Source organism: Myotis lucifugus, unplaced genomic scaffold (genome assembly GCF_000147115.1).
Source record: "Myotis lucifugus unplaced genomic scaffold, Myoluc2.0 scaffold_38, whole genome shotgun sequence".
Lineage (NCBI taxonomy): Eukaryota > Metazoa > Chordata > Mammalia > Chiroptera > Vespertilionidae > Myotis > Myotis lucifugus.
In genome coordinates this window covers 313407-331449 of record NW_005871086.1, presented here as the reverse complement: position 1 = coordinate 331449, position 18043 = coordinate 313407, and the positions used below count along the sequence as shown (strand labels likewise).

The 18043-nt window shown below is 47.8% G+C and overlaps 1 protein-coding gene and 1 non-coding gene across 3 annotated transcripts; one reads left to right on the top strand and one right to left on the bottom strand.

Annotated features, from left to right (window-relative positions):
- Positions 1 to 2466: 2466 nt before the first annotated feature.
- On the bottom strand, positions 2467 to 15658 carry SALL2 (spalt like transcription factor 2). 2 transcript variants are annotated; one of them, XM_006087391.3, is made up of 2 exons: positions 15495 to 15658; positions 2467 to 7056 (listed from the first exon to the last, which is right to left on the bottom strand). In XM_006087391.3, exons 1-2 carry the CDS (start codon positions 15565 to 15567, stop codon positions 4115 to 4117), a joined length of 3015 nt encoding a protein of 1004 aa, XP_006087453.1. In that variant the 5' UTR covers positions 15568 to 15658; the 3' UTR covers positions 2467 to 4114. The 2 variants fall into 2 exon arrangements, with proteins under 2 accessions (XP_006087453.1, XP_014310156.1); XM_014454670.2 differs by lacking the exon at positions 15495 to 15658 and adding an exon at positions 7459 to 7651.
- A 1648-nt stretch (positions 15659 to 17306) lies between these two features.
- LOC111825757 lies at positions 17307 to 17413 on the top strand. Its single transcript, XR_002828948.1, has one exon. It is a non-coding gene; the product is annotated as a U6 spliceosomal RNA (small nuclear RNA).
- The last annotated feature ends 630 nt before the right edge of the window (positions 17414 to 18043 follow it).

Here is an 18043-nt window from a genome sequence, read left to right as displayed (position 1 = left end):
TTTGAACTGGATCCACTGATTATTTCATGTATAGTGTTTGGCAAGCTGCATTCATTTACATACTCATTCCAGCAGGTTAGAATTAATTCACCTTCCAAAAAGATGGCCAAATGAAGTGATTAAGAGTGAGAAATGCAACCTGGCCAGTGTGGCTTAGTTGATTGGCCATCTTCTGATGCATCTTCCCATGGTTGCTGGTTCAATTTCCAGTCAAGGGCACATGCCTGGGTTGCGAACTGGATCCCTGGTCAGGGCATGTGCGGGAGGTAACCAATGGATGTTTCTCTCTCACATGTCTCTCCCCCCCGCTTTCTCCTCCTCCCATTCTTTTTCTCTAAAAATATCAATGAAAACCATATATGAAATGGTGGGGCTTGGAGGCTGCAATAGGGAGACTAAAGGCTCCAGAAGAGAAAGAAATTTAAGGTGAAAAGAGAAAAGAAAAAGAAATAAAAGCTGTCAGGTAAGAGAGGTCAATGAAAGAAGAAAACGCAGCACAGGTAGGAAAAAGAATGAAAAGGAGACAGAAAGAGGGCAATGGGGAGTCAGGCTCAGTGCTGACCTGCCCAAGGAAGTATCATCAGCAGTAGCCTCATTGACAGCTGTTATCATAATGAGAACTGGCATCTAAAGAGAGGGCAAGTCTAGTTTAATTAGTTAGGTGGCATTATCTATGTCCAATAGGGGTAGGGGAGGTAAAGAAAATAGAAGGACTGGTGACCCATCTCCTTCCACAGGCTGAGAGGAAAAACAGCTTTACAAAGCTTTGCCAGGAATTAAAGAGACAGGTGCTGTTTCTTCCCTGAATTGAGTTCACAAGATTCCTATGTGTTCCTATTTATTAGTACCTTTTAAAGGAATCTGTACTGTTCTGGTGGGGGCAACTAGAATCAAACATCGTTCTTTACCTTTTATCAAGCCAAAATAGGTTTACACACTCCCTCCCTTCTGTCTTCCAGACTTATACCAGGAGTCCTTAATGATGTAGCAGGAAGCCAGCACTGAGTGACTTCGGGCAAATCATTTTACAGTTCCATCTCTTTAGCACTAAGATTCAGTGATATTGTAGTCACAAAAAAACTTCTGGAGCATCTTCTTTTTAAAATTTTTTTGTTAATCCTCACCCAAGGACATTTTTCCCATTGATTTTTTAGAGTGGAAGGAAGGGGGAGAGACAGAAGCATCAATGTGAGACACATTGATTGGTTACCTCCCCCACCTGTCCCCACCACCCCAGGGTGAGAATTGAGCCCGTAATAGAAGCATGTGCCCCTGATGGAATCGAACCCGTGACCCTTCAGTCTGCAGGCCAATGTGGATTATCTTCTCTTTATGAAACCAAGGTTGCAGAATTAAATATGAACCTTACCATGTTGTAAAGAAACAAAGTAATATATATATTACTACATATATATATGTGTGATATATATATATATATATATATATATATATATATATATATATATATAGCACATATACTAGAGGCCCAGTGCATAAAATTCGTGCATGGGTAGGGTCCCTAGGCCTGGCCGGTGATCAAGGCTGATTGGGGACTTCTGGCTGCCAGCCAGGGCCTTCCTTCGTTCTGTGCCACCCCCTGGTGATCAGCACACATCATAGGGAGCGTTCGAACTCCTGGTTGAGCTCCCAAGGGGACACTTTATATATTAGCCTATAGATATGCTCTTCATTTCATGCCTCCACCCCCAATGTACTTCCTCTGCTAAGAATCCTTCTTTAGTCTGGCTGGCATGGCTCAGTGGTTGAGCGTCGACCTGACCTATGAACCAGGTCCCGGTTCCATTCCTGGTCAGGGCACATGCCTGGGTTGTTGGCTCAATCTCCAGTGTGGGGCATGTGATTCCCAGTGTGGAGTGTGCAGAAGGCAGTGGATCAATGATTCTCTCTCATCATTGATATTTCTATTTTCTCTCCCTCTCCCTTCCCCTCTGAAATAAAAAAAAAAGAATCCTCCTTTATCTTGTTGGTAGAAATTATTAGGGTTGAATTATTTTTTCTTTTTCTTTCTGTTTATAATATCTGACCTCAAGGATCATAAAGATTAATTCATGTTGGTTCTGCAAATTAATTGATGTCAGTCAGGCTGGCCTGGAGTTCAGGAAAGACTGATAAACAGCTTCCAACCTTTAAAGAAATCAAACACCTCCACAAAATGAAACATAAAAGCCTGGTGGTAGGTTTTAGGCAAAGAGAAAACCTCGACAGTGACTGCACACAGTGGGCAACTCCCCTGCAGAACCTTCTGGGAACACAGAGTTCACTTCCACAGGGAAATTACATTCACTGGAGATTGCTTTAAGGCTGCATAAGACAAGGCTGCATAAATTAAATATTTTAACACCATATGCTCAGCTTTTGGCAGGGAAGGGAATCTCAATGTTAGGAAATGCCATATCACACCCCAGCTGGCTATTTAGTCATGAAATAAGGAGAAACACACAAATATTTGGTTAAAACACCTTTAATGAAAAGGGAAAGACACTAACATCTCCCTTGTCTGCTCTTCACATTTTTCTATGTTAGGAAGCTCTGGAGCCTACATCTTCAGAGGAGAAACCATCATTCAAGTCAGTCACTAGCAGAACCAACACTTTCTCCTCCTCAGAACTGTTCCAAATGATCCTATGTTAAGAGTAAATACTACATCTCATTATAAGACAGAGAGGCAGGGAGGATACTATCTGGAGCTCATCTCCCAAAGTCTGGGACTCTAAGAACCAGATAGTAGCAAAGACATAAGCCCCAGTCCATGGACAGGCAAAATGGGGAGGAAATGGGCCTTGAGAGAGAAAGATGATGAAAATACAAGGGGCCAGGGAATAAAGGAGGGAGTAATCTAAAACTAGAAGCACACTAGTGCTAGGAACTCTCCCATGATCCATGGTGCACTGCTGCACACTAAGTCACTATTAGTCCAAAAGAACATTCATGAGATCCATCCAATCAAGAATTCGAGGTCCACTCCCTTATATCATGTCCCTTTCTTAATCACACAGGTTCCCACTAAAGCCCTGTAGTGAGCAACACTCCTCAACTCCCCATTACTTCTTCAACTATCCTCATCAACAGTGCTTATTAAAGATATGAACTAACTTCACATTTCCTAAAATATTCCAGGGGAGACATCTTGGCAAGAAATTCACTTGTTTCCTAACTTGGAGAGGCAATGATGAAGGAATACGAGAAGCTGGAGATGTCTTGGCATATCGACCTTTGCCTTAATGAGATTATCAAGGAGCTTACTGGCAAGAGTATGCCCTTTATTTCTCCCTACCCTCTAGGGCTGAGCCACAGATACAGATATTGCTGCACCTTCATTGCTAGCACCTTTTGGAGCAGGGGGAAGGAATGCACAGTTTGCTACTTCTCTTCTATGATAAGCTGTCCAGGCACTGCCTTGGATGCAGGAGGCTGAAATAAGAAGAGGAGGGCTCTTTTCTCTTTAGCCTCTCTGAATCCTGTTGCTGGAGGCACGTCCCCAGCCACAGCTCTTGGACCAAATAGCACTGGTGGTGCCGAAGTGGTAGTGGAAGTGGATTTGGAACTCCCAGGCTTGGGTGGGCAGGTCACTGGACAGGAAAGCCATGCTCTAGTTCCAAAAAGACAGGAGGCCCACCCTCACCAGCTGGGCAGGAATGTCTTGGGAGAAGAAGCCCTGCAGGTTGACCTGGTCACCAGAGAGGAGTGGCACTGAGCCCTCCAGGGACAGCTGCTGGTCCCTTTGGGCTGGGCTGCAATTCCAAATGTGGGTGCTCAGGTGCACCTGCCAAAGGGAAAGGGAGTGGAAGAGAGGGGAGGGGAGAAGGGTCACCCCAGGGAAGCTGGGAAGGGTTTCCCTTGGGAATGTGAAAGCTGTAGAGAATCTATTTCCCTCAGGTACAATGAATGGAGAAGAAAAATTCCTCAGGGGGGTCATCCTCCTGTGAGCATGGTTTCCAAGCTCGGGGACTAGAGAAAAACCACTTGGGACATACTATGTAAGAAATTAGAGAAAAAGACAAATGAAGCCTCTTAAATCTTAGAGGTCCTTCTACAGCTCTCAGTTTCTGCAAACTAGGTCAAAGGGTAGCAGGAACAACAACAACAAAAAGGCTCATGGGATTGTAGGGTCATCTTTTCTGGGAAAGGGGGAGAGCCCTGGGGAAGTGATGGAGGGAGAACAGCCTGGGACCAAGGAAAGAGCAGCAATATTCTGAGGGCCATGAGGAGCAAAGGGCTGTACCTGGTGGTGAGCCAGCAGCATATGCTTCTTGAGGGTAGCCCGCTCGAGAAAGCCCTGCCTGCAGAAAATACAAGTGAGGAGTGGCCCCTCCTTGGGGTGGGTCTTCTGATGCTCTTCCAGGGCTGCCTGGGTTGGAAAGGTCTGGACACACACCTCACAGGCCTTTCTGCTACTGCTCTCTCCTGGTTCCTTTCTCAGCACTTCCTGCATGCTCAGCTCCTCCACCAAGGTGGTGCTACTGCCTTCCCCTTCGAGGGCGAGTGCTGCCTTCGGGCTTGAGCTCCTCTCTGGTTTGCCCCCCTCTTCGGTGACTTCTGCAACCTCACTGCCTCCCTGCTCCCTCGGCTGTGTTTGATCCAGGCTGTCTGATGGTGGTGGCGGTGGCAGCGAAGGAGGTTGAATTGCTTTCTCACTGCTGTCCATCTCCTTCCCAGCTGTGGCTGCTGCCACCACCACCCCCACTTCCTCCTCTGCTCCAGATGCCTCTTCAGAATCACCTCGCACTGATATTGCTTTCTCACCTCCACTCTCTGAGCCTCTTCCTGCCAGAGAATCTTCATCAGTCACATCTTCCTCTTCTTCCTCGTCCTCTTCCTCCTCTTCAGACAACTCCTCTTCTGGGGATGGCTGCTGAGATGGTTGCTGGGGGAAGCTCCCTGCCCCAGAGACTGTAGATTGCTCAGAGCCATTCTCTTGGGCAGCTCCCCCACCTTCAGGGAGCGGGTTGCTACCATTGGGGATTTGGCCCCCCAGGTGCATCCGAACATGCTGCTGCAGAGAAACTGCATTGGTGAACTTCTTCTGGCAGATGGGGCAGGAATTCTGGGCCCGAGCAGCTGGACTGGCCTTGTGGCCCACGAAATGTGCGCGCAGATTGCCCCGGGTGGAAAAAGCTCTGCCACACACTTTGCATTTGAAGGGCCGCTCGCCTCCATGTTGACCATAATGCAGGCGCAGTGCTCGAGGACAGCTCAGCACCCGGAGGCAGATGACGCACTGGTTAGGTCCGGATGAAGCTGAAGATGAAGCTGCAGGGGCAGAGGTGGTGGCGGCTCCTGAGGCGGTAGAGGCCACTGCTACGGCTCCCTGTCGGTCAATCTTTTCTACCAGTTGCTGCAGCTTCGACGTCTCAGAGGGTGAGGCCCCCAAGGGCTCGAGCACATAGGGGAAGGGGAAGCTCCCCGTGGACTTAAAGTGGTTGGTAAGCAGTGCCCAGCTGGGAAGTGAAGTCACCAACTTACTTAGCTGCATGCGAGTTGCTGTGCCACTTTCTGTCACCCCTGCAATGGCGGAGGCCTCAGTCCCTGGAGGAGTATTCTCATCAGCTTTACTCTTTGGCTCTACCGCTTTCATGAGCACAAACTTATTGAAAGCAGGGAGTGCAGGAGCTGCAGCTGTGCCTGCTCCGGTGGAGAGCAGCGTCAGGCTCTCCGTGGCACTGAGTGCTGTGGTAGAGGCCACCAGAGGCTTGCGTTCCACACCTCCACCTGGCATGGCTGCCTCCTCCTCAGCCTTCTCTGGTGGCACAGACATACCGTAGGGCAGGCCGCTGCTGGTGATGACGTAGTCCAGATGCTCTGGCACTGGGTGAGGGTTCATCTGCACGTGCGGGTACTTCTCACGATGCCGGTGAAAATGCACTTTGAGGTTGCCCCGGGTGGTAAAGCGGTTGCCGCAGACATTACACTTATAGGGCCTCTCACCTGTGTGTGAGCGCAGGTGGATCTGCAGGGCACTGTCACTGCCAAATACTTTGGCACAAAAGCGGCATTTGTGCCGTCCACCAGGCTTCTCCAAGGGACCCATCACTTCCCCATAGCCCAGCTCACCACTTCCGTTCTTTGGCTTCAGGAGCCCTGGGGAGGCGGTGGCCTCCAGGCCTCGGGCTGCCCCAAGACACTGTGCTGCCAGTAATCCCGTGGTGCCTGGGAATGCCAGATGAGGCGAGGCAATCAGCTGCTCTGTGCTGCCTGGCAGGGCTGGGGAGGGGGCAGGTGGGGGTTTGTGGCTTCGCCCAACCCCTCCAGCAGAAAAAGGGTGCTGTGACCCCAGCGGATGGTAAAGGTGGAAGAAAGCCTGTTTGGGCGTTTCTGCCCCTGAGGAGGAGGAGGTGGAGGAGGAAGATGCCAGTGTCTTGCTAGTTTGGACAGGCTTGATGGGGCTGAAGAGTGGAAGCAGGGGCTTGGTGGAGGTGGCAGTCCCTGTCCCAGGTAACTCTGAGGGACTGCCAGGGGCGCCCACGGTCTGGCCTAGGGAGCCGAGCAGGAGTACCTGCCTGCAGATCTGCTCGGTCATCTGCATCTGGTGGATCTGGCGCTGCTGCAGCACTCGCAGCTCCTCCAGGATCAGAGGGATGTTCAAGTGGCCACTGCCCACGCCTGGGGGCTGCGGTGGGGGCGGTGGAGGCGGAGGAGGCGGCGCAGGGGTGGACTCTGGAGGTAATGGGGTTGCTCCCAGCTTGGGACTGGCCAGGATCAGGCCTCCTCCTCCCCCCGCTGCTGTACCTGTGCCAGCGACTAGGAAATGCCCTGCAGACTCCTCTCCTCTCCGCTCTGCCCCCCAGGTGGGATCAGTGGGCACAGAGGACCCAGGATCCGGGGGGTTGCTGTGCTCCACCTCCATGACCTGGGGACTATTGTGGCCCTCAGGCCGGGGTTCAGAAGAGTTGGTGGGATTCTCCTGGCCTCCGATGATCACCATTACAGGGGGTTCGGTAGAACATGCATTCTGGTGAGCGAGGAATTCAGTCGGGTTAGTGAATTGTGCGCAGCACTTGGCACAGACTTGGGGGTGGTCCTCCTCGCTAGCATCACCTGGGAAGAAGAGGAGAAAGCGTGGGTGGTGCGGTCGGAATGGCTATCCGGAGGTTCTAATTAACTACGAGCCCAGTAACTGCTGGTTGGGGGAGGGGAGATGAGCTCACCATCAGGCCCTGCAGAAAGCTAGAGCTCAGTCCTGACCCTCCTGGACACGAGAACCCCAGCAGGGGGTGGGGTGGGGGAACACGCAAGCTAGTGCCCTGCTGGGTCGTCCCCCCCACCCCCCCGACCCACCACCAACCCCGGGCCACCAGCGGGCCCATGGAATAGGTGTGGGACACGGACGAGCGTCTATGCAGATAACCGTGCATTTGATCCCGTCCACCGAAAGTCCTCCCCTCCCCCCCCGCGTGTCCCCTCCGCCCCCACCCGTGCCCAGTCCGGACCCTACCGCACCTCCGGGCTCCGCCGGCTCCCCGCAGGGCCCCCTGAGAAGGGAGCTTCTCCCGGCTTCGTGCGCCATGGTTGTGGGGGAGGTGGAGGGCTGGGTGGAGTGGGAGACAATGGGGATGGGGATTGGGGGAGGTGGCGGTGGCCACCGGGGCTGCGGCAGCCTCTGCACCCAGCGGCCCAGACTGCAGAGATGGAGATCGGAGGCGGCGGCGGGGGCAGGGAGGAGGGGGAGGGGAGCGGGGCGGTGCGGAGGTGGGAGGAGCAGAAGCCAGAAAGCTGGGAGAGGGGAGATGGGGGTGGGGCTGCTGGAGAGGAGAGTTAGTGAGGGGGAACTGCTGGGGAGGGCGGCGGGAGCTGGGGCGGAGGTGGGTGTGCGGGGGCGGGAACCTGGAGCTTAGGAGGGTTTCCGGAGGCTCAGTGACAGGTGCTGTGGGTCATGGTGGGGGTTCACCTTTCCTTGCCCTCTGCCAGCTCACCCCATCTCCAGATGCCTTTGCCCAGGCCTGTCCCCTCCCCCCGGCAAGCTCAAGGGGGCACAGTGGGAAACACAACCCTGTTCAACAGAGCAAAGCGATAGGCTTCTCCTGTTTTTCTTTGCATAAAAGATCCGCTGAGCCTGGAAATCGTAGACTCCAGAGAGGGTGGTCTGATCTCCTCAGAGGAGCCCCAGAAGCCAGAGCGCAGGGGGAACCCAAAACATTCATCCATCAACACACACCCCAAAACACCCCAAGGTTGATCCTGTCTTCCTCACCTCAATTACCACCCTCCCCTCCCCTCCCTCCACAAAAGAAGTTTCTCAGGGTGGGAGGCTGCAAGGTAGAATTTCCAAGAAAGGCATTTCAGGACTCCTTTTCCAACCACCCTGCCCCGCCTCCTCCGGAATAATAGCTGAGTGCAAGTTACTCCACAGATGAGCTGCTCCACACGTAAATTACAAAGTTCATGCTTATTTAAGGAGCCATCTCCTAAATGAGCCATCTTCTCTGCTCTTCCTTCATTGTCCTCTTGCAACATACTGTCACTATTAAGGACGGGAGGGCTTGGGGAATGCCGGCCCACCTAGCTCTAACTTTGGGGGAGGGGAGCTCGTCCTGAAACAATGGGAAAAATGCAGCAGGGGCTGCCTGGCAGCCTCTGGATTTAAAGCCCCTTTCAGCTTCAAACTGGTTTGAATGCCTAGAAATTACTTAACGTTTGCTCCGGGCAACAGGCCTCCTAGCCTCCTATTCTGAGAGAGGTATGTAGGGATAAGATGCCTCCCAGATCGGGTACTCTTCAGTCCCTTCCTACCTTGAAATGGATTTCCCACTTCTTAAAAGAATTTATCTCACTAACAGGAGGTGACCACAAGTTCGTAGTTTTGTGGTTTGTCTGAGCAACAGTAAACCCATGTTGTTCTAGTCCCAGTTCTATTCTTGCCTGGCTGGTAAGTTGAGGCGTGGTGGTCAGTCATACCACACTATGCCACTATTGCACTTTTTGTAAAGTGGGAATATTGTAGCTGTGCTATCTTCCTCAGAGAAGTATTGTGGGGACAAAAACTCGAGAAGTTCTTAGTATGTACATATGGAACTTTAAATTTTCGGGGGAGTGCCAAATGTTATGGATTAGAGAATTTACATTGTCAGTGGCAAAACAAAATAAACTGAAATACACGTATACTAAAATTTGTCATTTTTCTTATTAATCTTACTAATTTCTGAAATAAGATGTTGGCTAATATCATTGGCATATGTCAAGGGTAGGGAATCTTTTTTGGAAGGAGCTGAAACAACCTAATAGTAGTAACATCATTTAACCTTTGAACAGAAATTTTGCTTTTATTTTTTAATATATTTTTATTGACTTCAGAGAGGAGAGAGAGATAGAAACGTCAATGACGAGAGCATCGTTGATTGGCTGCCTCCTGCACTCCCCCCACTGGGGATCGAGCCCACAACCTGGGCATGTGCCCTTACAGGGAATGGAACCATGACAATCAACCCAATCACTGGGCCACACCGACCGGGTGAAATTTTGCTATCTCTTTTCACTGAAAACATTTTACTGAGTTATATGTCTTGAAACTTCAGATAATTCATAAGAATCATAACATAGTAAATGATGGCTCTGTAACAGATGAGCTAAGTGCTTCCAGGGCTGACCCTTACAATGAGGAAATGGGAGGGTCTGTTGCAATTTGGCAAGTCACAGGTTAGTGCAATGTTATTTTTACACATCAGGACATTTAAGCTTGGAGGGATTAAGTGACTTTTCCAAGTCCACACAGTAAATCAGTGAAGGAAGCATTCAGAATTTTGACTCCTGTCCAGTGCTTTCTGAAGCACCTCAACATTGTGTGGCTTCCCTAATGCTAAAGAAAGGGCCCTGTGTGGCACCTGCCTGCCATTTGCTCTCTAGCCTCAGGAAGGGCAGGGAATCAGATGGAAGCTTTCTACTGAGCATTTGTTAATTAGCATTGAACATTTGATATCAAGTTGCTGTTTTGTCAAGTCTTCCTACAAGAAAAGAAATCCTTTTCTTTTCATCTTCTCCTGGGAAACACTGTCCCCTTTCTTGGGTTTAATGAAACTTGCTTTCTGATGCGTAATTTGATCTGCACTCTTCTTTAAGGTAAATTTAGTCCCTGGTGAAAGGTGACAGATCAACAGCCACCTGTAAGAGGAACCCTCTACTTCTCAGCACTTTGCACTCACTGCCTGTCTTGAAAAGGGGGGCATGATTTTTAGGCAGACACAAATGAAGTCATAAACACTGGCTAGAATAAACTAAGCTGGTAATGGTGTAGTAGATAGCAGATAAGGTGAGGTGAGCTATTCTGGGTCACATGCAAAATCTGGGATGGATGAAGGCCTAAGACCTGGACATGGTTGTTTAAATTTATAAAGAGCTTAAATGATGAGGAAAAGGGAAAACCAGGTGACTCTCTAAACCAGGTGGGCCATCCAATGGCTGCTTTAGGCTAGGGAGAGAATGGCGGGGGAGAACAAAGAGGAAAACAGGTGGGTAATGTGCAGCAAGGTGGTTTGTTGAACATGGTTCTCAAACTTTGCTGCCTATTAGAATTACTGGGAGAGCTCTTAAAAATCCCGATGGTCAGGCCACACCTCAGACCAAGTAATTCAGAATCCTTGAGGGTGGAATCCAGGCATCAGTATGTTTGCAAAGTTCCTCAGGTGATTTTACTGTCCACACAAGGATGAGAACCACAGTACCTATCAGAGTACTGCCCTTCCCATCAACCCTTCTACTTTGCTCCTCACAAATCTTATCTGTGCCCAATCTGGCCAAAATGTGGACATAGGCAAAATGAGCTGCTCACCGCTAAATCTTCCTGACAGGCACCCTCTCTATTCTGCCCACAGCCAGACATTAGTTCTCATGCATTCTACTTCCGTGAAGAAAACTTGATGATTTAAACCTGACTGAATTTAGCCACTGTATTGCCTTTCCCAATGTGCCTCTTGAACCACATTTCTAATTGTAAGATGAAAGGCTTTGTTCTACAAAGAGTTTGAGAATTTTCCAGCCATTAAGGAAACAAAACACCTGCCTACTTACCATAAACATTGGACCAACACTAATTGGCAGGGTCCATAATTATGAAGTGATTCTGTAACTGCTGCTATAGACTATTTCTAAGGCATAATGTCCCATCTTCTCTTCCTCACTCTTCTCTCCTAAATACACACAGATACTCCTTTGTCACCCACATCTTCTAATGCACCCAGGGCCTGTGCAACACGGTGGATAATTATGCAGGCACAATGCTTTGTATATCTGGTGCGAAGTGAGAAAAATATATTTGTTTCCAGAATAGGAATATCTTAGGTCAAACATAAAAAAGTATTTTAAATGGATATTTTTCTGACATCAAAAGACTCAGAATTCATAGCACTTTGGAGCTGAAAGGGACTTTAGAGATCTGACCCCTTCTTTGAACTCAGTCATTGAGAGTCCCAGCTCAGAATCTAACAGACCTGAGTTAAAGTCTCAGTTCCAGCACTTTGTAATGTTTGTGACCTTGGGAAATGTTCTTAATCTATCTCAGGCTTGGGATTCTCTTCTTTAAGATGGAGGTACAGCCATAAAAAGGAATGAAATTCTGACACATGCTACAAAATGGTTGAGCCTTGAAAACATGTTAAATGAATTAGACCAGACACAAAAGGACAAATATTATATGCTTCCATTATATGAGGTACCTGGAATTGGTAAATTCATAGAGACTGAAAGTAGAATAGTGGTTGCCAGGGATGGGGGGGGGGGTGCGCAGGGGGAGGGGAAAAGAGGGAAAGGGGGCATTAGTGTTTAATGAGTATAGTATTTTACCACACACAAAATTTTTTTTAATGGAGGTAATAATAGTGTAGTTGGGAGGAATAAACAAGAAATACATTCAGGATTTAGCATAGTGCCTGACAAATAGTAAACGTTCCACAAATATTATTGATGAGTGTCATTAATTACAGGCCAAAAGGTGAAGCCCTGGGAGAAGGGACTTGCCCCAGGTCACATAGCTTCAAAGTCCAGGCTGGACTGAAAACCAGGCTTTCTGCTTCCTTCTCCATTCTCTGCCACATCATGCCTGAGTTACTTCTATCCACTCAGAAATGCTCTCTTTTTGACCCAGGGGTACCTAGGGCTGAAAGGCTTAGGGCTTAGCCTGAGGGACGATGCTTTCTGCTTCCAGATATAAAGAGAACGGAGCCCTTAAAACTCTAATTTTGCTTTCTTCCCCTTTTGCTGCTCTTGATGTCAGCCAGCTTCCATTTCTCCCTCTAGATCTGTTTGGCTGTTGTCCTGGTTTCTCCTTCTCACTAAATATCTGGGTTTCTGGTTGTTTCCTTTATTTCCCAGATGTACTAGTTTACAGTTTCCCTACTCACGTCCCTTATGTTCTCTCATCCAGATTTCTAGACTCTGTAGGGGAGAGATTTTTTCTCTCTCTCCAGAGTTTTAAAGTAAATAGACTATTTCCTTCTCATCACTTATGTGCAATAACTATTCTGTTAGGTTTTGGTGTTCTGGTCAAAGAAGCTGAACAAAAACATGGCTGGATAACAGGTTTTACAGACTGTTTCTTGGTGACGTCTTAGGTCACTGCAGAGATGCGGCTTTTAAAATGTGCAACAAAGGCTCAGCATTTGCTTGTCACATAGAGTCAACATTGCTTGAAAGAAGGCAAAGACTCCAGAAAACCTCAGTGGCACGCTAGCCTACTAAATAAATGTCTGCTGATGCTCATGATAACGACCATAGTTTCACAGGTACAGCAAGGGACACACATAAGAGCCCCAAAATAAGAAACTTCCCTACCTGCCCCAGCCAGTTTGGCTCAGTGAATAGAGCGTTGGCATGCGGACTGAAGGATTCCAGGTTCGATTCCAATCAAGGGCCCAGGTTGTGGGCTTGATCCCCAGTAGGGGGGTACAGGAGGCAGCCAATCAATGATTCTCTCTTACCATTGATGTTTCCATCTCTTTCCCCTTTCCCTTCCTCTCTGAAATCAATAAAAATATATTAAAAAAAAAAGAAAGAAAGAAAGAAAAAGAAACTTCCCTACCTAATTGTTGGGGCATTCAGAACAAGAAAATGTCTCAAAGGTAGAAGGAAAAGTCAGGAGCCTGAAGATCACATAAGCAAACAGAAACCCTACCTGTGGAAAAGGAGGAAATGAGAAATCTACATATCTCATAAGAGCAGGAAGGAATTTTAGATTTCATCAAACATAGCTCCCACGTCTTAACAGATGAGACCCAGTAACCCTCCAGGTCATGTAAGTAACCCAGGATCTTTCGCTTTCAGGAGAATGCTGATCAGAAAACCCTTATGCTTTTCTTAAGGCAGATCTTAGGAGGTAACTACAGTTACTACTACTTTGCTGCTCTCTACATTTATGTTTCTCATTTTCATGGCTCAAGGCAGTATTTCAACTGAAATTTGTTGCTGACCTTGGGTGGAAGCCTACACTGTTTCCATGGGGATGGTTTTGGAGCAGCATCTTTATGCCCCCCAGGATTCACAGCCCCAAGTGGGAGCTACAGCTCAAGGAGCTTGAGAAGCCACTCAGGGCAGTTGCTGAAGGTTCCTCGGGGTCCCTCACAGATTTTTGCTCAGCTGTGGAATGAGAATGGGTGAGCAGACTTGGGAAAAGAGAAAGGATGCCTCCTGGGCTGGAGGAGATTAAGCACTGTTCCAACATCAAGCCAGCAGGGGAGCGGGACTGTGAGGCAACTCTGAGGGTCTGAGGGAAGTTTCCTGTAGCGCAGGAGGCAGAGGCATTAAGAAGGGCTAATGTGTCCCAGGAGGGAACAGATGTCACCACCATGAGCCTCTACATATGGGCACAGTGGGATCCCAGCAAAGCAGTGACTCTGAGGAGGAGGTGTTCTACCCGCAACACAGTATGTCTGTTAAGGTTGAGCCATCACACATGGAGCGCCGATGTGACTGACCTCCAGTCATGTTTTTACAACAGGTGGAGAACAAAATGCATGGGTTAGTTTTGGTCACTTCAAACACATTCTCCTAGAGCTTTCATGGCACCCCTCTCATAAAGAAATGTTGAAATCTGCCAAGAGATTCCTGAGTTTTGGTCATATTTCAGCACTTTGGGAATTGCCACTGTCCTAACGTATAATGATAATAACAATACTCGCGTGCATTAAGTACTTATTTATGCTAGTAATTTTTCCAAGTGCTGTACACACGCATATTAACTCATTTCGATTCTCCCAATAACCCAATGAGGTAGCTAGTATATCCATCCCTATTTTACTGATGAGGAAACAGGCATAGGGAGGTAAAGTAAACAACTAAGGTTGCTCTGCTAACCAAGTAGTGGAGCCAGGATTTGAATCCTAAGAGTCTGGCTTCAGAACCCTTGTGCCTAATCCTACACTACATTGTTGGGTGAATTAACTATTTGCTAAACAAATAGTTTATCCCCGAGTCATGACTGTCACAGTGAGAACACATACAGCCATACCACTGACCAGTATGTCCAACACTTGCTTGATCCTAAGAATTACCTGGACATTTGCAAAGATATAGATGCCCGGACTCTAGCCCAGATCTACCCATCAAGCAAGTTTGGAAACCCTGATTTAGTGGAGTGAGCACCACCAGCCCTGAGCCTCAGGAAACCTGGGTTTTCATCCTGACTATGCCTCTGTTTCTGAGACTTTGGACGATATCACTTCTCAGTACCTTATTGCTCTATTGTCTGCCTCTTCCTGGAATGCTATAAGAATATATGAAATCTACCCCAACCCCTATAAAGAAACTCTATTACTTAAAAAACAGATGGTAATATCCTTACAAAGTGATATGCATGTATTAACAGGTATATTAACGCATACTTTTTTTTCTTAGCTTGGCCTACCTTGAAGCCCAAACCTAAGCACCTCACCCAGACCTCCCCTCCAGCCTCTATCCCAGGTGACACGGATACACGTCCCAAACCAGGCTTCATCTGACCGACATTAGCTATCTCCCTCTGGGCGCTCTGATCCGCTCTCTGCTCAGCCCAACAATGAGAAACTTTTTTCTCTTCTCCCTCAGGGGAATCTCCGCATTTATCCAATTCATTCTCTTGCAACCCAACTCTCCAGAAAGAAAAGGGGGGGAAAATCCCACCCCTAAGAGACAGTCTTCAGGTCTGAGGATGTTACTTAGCAACGGCACAAAGACCAGTGAGCAAAGGGGGACTTGGGGAGAAAACTCTTGGGTGGGGAGACAGAGCCAGTTTGAAACTCCATTTCATCCAGAGGAAAAACAACAAGGAAAACACAAACAGAATCATTCCTGAGAACAGCCAAGTGGGGCTTCTCCGCACCACAGGTCATCTCCTTAGTCCCTGTATCTCAACTCCTTCAGTCCCCCGCCCCCTCCTGTCCCCTCCAGTCCTCTCCCCCTGTGACTATATCCTCCCCCTGGTTTAGCCCATGGCCCGGGGGCCCTCCCCTTGCCCTGGCCTGACCCACACAGGCTTGCACTCAGAGCTCCCCCCTCCTCCCTCCCCAGGCACCCACCGTTGTCAGACGCGCTGGGACCTTCGCAGTCCGAGATTAACTGTTGGGGTTTCCGCTGCTTTCGCCTAGACATTCCCGGGTAGAGAGAGGTGGGAGAAGGAGGGGTGACGCTCACTTAGTCTTAACCAGGGTGACCTGGTCTGGTCTCTCCCTTGGGTCTGAAGCCAACTGATGCCTCTTCCTCAGTCAAATCACTGTGAAGCAGAGATGTTCTCTCTTCCCAGAGATAGACAAACTCTCTCTCTCTCTGATTCACTGTCCCTGACTCTCTCTCTCTCTTTCTCTCTCTGATTCTCTGTCCCTGACTCTCTCTCTCTCTCTCTTTCTCTCTCAATCTCTGCAAGTCTTTAAAGGGGAGACGCCCCCTTTTTTTCCCCTTCAGCTTCTTCCCTACGCTTCTGCAGCTCCCATTGTAAAAGCAAAAATCCTAATCTTTCCGCACACTCTTTTCTTTTGTACTGCAGAGGAAAGGATTTAACCCTCTCCTCCCTGCTGGGGCCCTGGGCCTCTCCCCATGCTGTCTGTTCATAAAATACCCACCACTTGTTTTTCTAACTCTTCTTCTAAGACATTCACAGTGCTTTTGATCCTTTCATGATTCTATACCACCTTGTTTGATGATGTGACTGCTTCTGGGCTATAGTTTGAAATAAGAACTTTCTGGTATATTCTTATAATGAGGCCAAGAAGTCAGCTATCTCTAGTTGAAAATGAGTGTATAAAAACTTGCCAAAAAAAAAAAAAAGACAGAGTAAAGATGAACAGTCAGTATAAAAACTTCATGTATGTAGAGCTCTTTATAATTTATAGAATATTCTCATATACATGCCATTTTTTTAAATATTACAACTCAGACATTAGCATAGCATGTTTTACCACTCCCATTTATGATGATCCTATTTATAGATAAACCAAAAGGCTCAGTGAGGTTAAGTAACCTATCCAAGATTGCACAGCTATGATGTAGCAGAGATGGGCCTGGAAGCCAGGTGCACCTGACAGTCAGACTAGCATTCACTGCCCCCCCACCCCCGTAATATTGTTAAAGGTACGCTATGTCAACAGACTCTTGGCATGAAAAAAAAAAGTGTTTGATGCCCAGCCGTGGAGTTCAGCAGTTAAGCATTGAGCCAGGAACCAAGAGGCCACTGGTTAGATTCCCGGGTCAGGGCAGTCAGGGCACATGCCTGGGTTCCGGGCTTGATCCCCTGGGGGGTGGGGGAGGGGTGTGCAGGAGGCAGCCAATTGATGATGTTGCTCTCTCATCTCTCTATCCCTCTCCCTTCCACTCTCTCTAAAAAAAAAATCAATGGAATATATTTTTTATTTTTTATTTTTTTTATTTTTATTTTTTAAATATATTTTATTGAATTTTTACAGAGAAGAAGGGAGAGGGATAGAGAGTTAGAAACATCGATGAGAGAGATCGATCAGCTGCCTCCTGCACAGCCCCCAGTAGGGATGTGCCTGCAACCAAGGTACATGCCCTTGACCGGAATCGAACCTGGGACCCTTGAGTCCACAGGCCAATGCTCTATCCACTGAGCCAAACCGGTTCAGCAAGGAATATATTTTTTAAAAAGTGATCGATTTTAAGGAATCTCATTTAAAATAACAACCAGGGTCAGTAGCTATTCTGTCTCTCCCATTCCTTGTCCAGCTTCTAGGGATGAGGGGAGGCTCCCTCTGAGAAGATGATGTAGATGGATGGAAGCAATGAGGGGGTACTTTGAGCTCAATATAGAAGGAACTTTCTAACAGTGTCACAGATTATCCAGTGAATTTGTGAGCTCCCTGTAATCAGTTCTCACAGTGCTCACTTCAGCAGCACATATACTAAAACTGGAACGATACAGAGAAGATTAGCATGGCCCCTGCGCAAGGATGATGTGAAAATTCACGAAGCGTTCCATATTTAAACAAAAATGATAATACGTTCTCACAGAGGCTGAAAACAATTGTCAAGGATTCTGTGGGAAGAATGTCCTTTTGGATATGAAGTTTGACCTTTAAGAACATCCTCCATCTCTAAAATACATCACTTGGTCACTAACCAGGTCTCTTCTGCTCAGCTGGTACACTTAAAGGTGATTTTTTTGTTTTGTTTTTGTTCTTTAACTTGTGGCCATGCGATTCCTACCTGAATGTGAGTAATACTGTGCTATTGGGCATAGCATGTCCAGATATGCCCTACGTTCTAGCTACAATGTCTAGGTCTTTTTCTTTCGACCTTATTTACCCTTTGCTCTTCTGGCTGAGATGAGGAGCATCTGAAACACCACGATCACTTAGCAAAGTAGGAATTACTTTTCTCTTTGAAGTTTAATGATGTAAATCTCTGATGGCTACATCTTCAGAGAGAAGCACAGCATAGCTCACTCACAGTGTTGGGTGCAAACTTGAGGTTTCTTTCATTTCTTTCCTTACACAAGTCCAGGCTAGTCTGGCAATACAAAAAAGGGAGCCAGAGAGACAACAGATGGTAGGAGGATTGCTGGTGATAAATGGAGCAGGTACCCACATATGAAGCGATTTGGGAAGCACTCTGA

Excerpts from the sequence above, each read along its gene's own strand:
- SALL2 (XM_006087391.3), bottom strand. The coding sequence starts at position 15,567 with ATGTCTAGGCGAAAGCAGCGGAAACCCCAACAGTTAATCTCGGACTGC. Across the intron at positions 7,057-15,494 it reads TCCCAGCGCGTCTGACAACG|GTGATGCTAGCGAGGAGGAC; the intron begins GTGGGTGCCTGG and ends TCTTCTTCCCAG.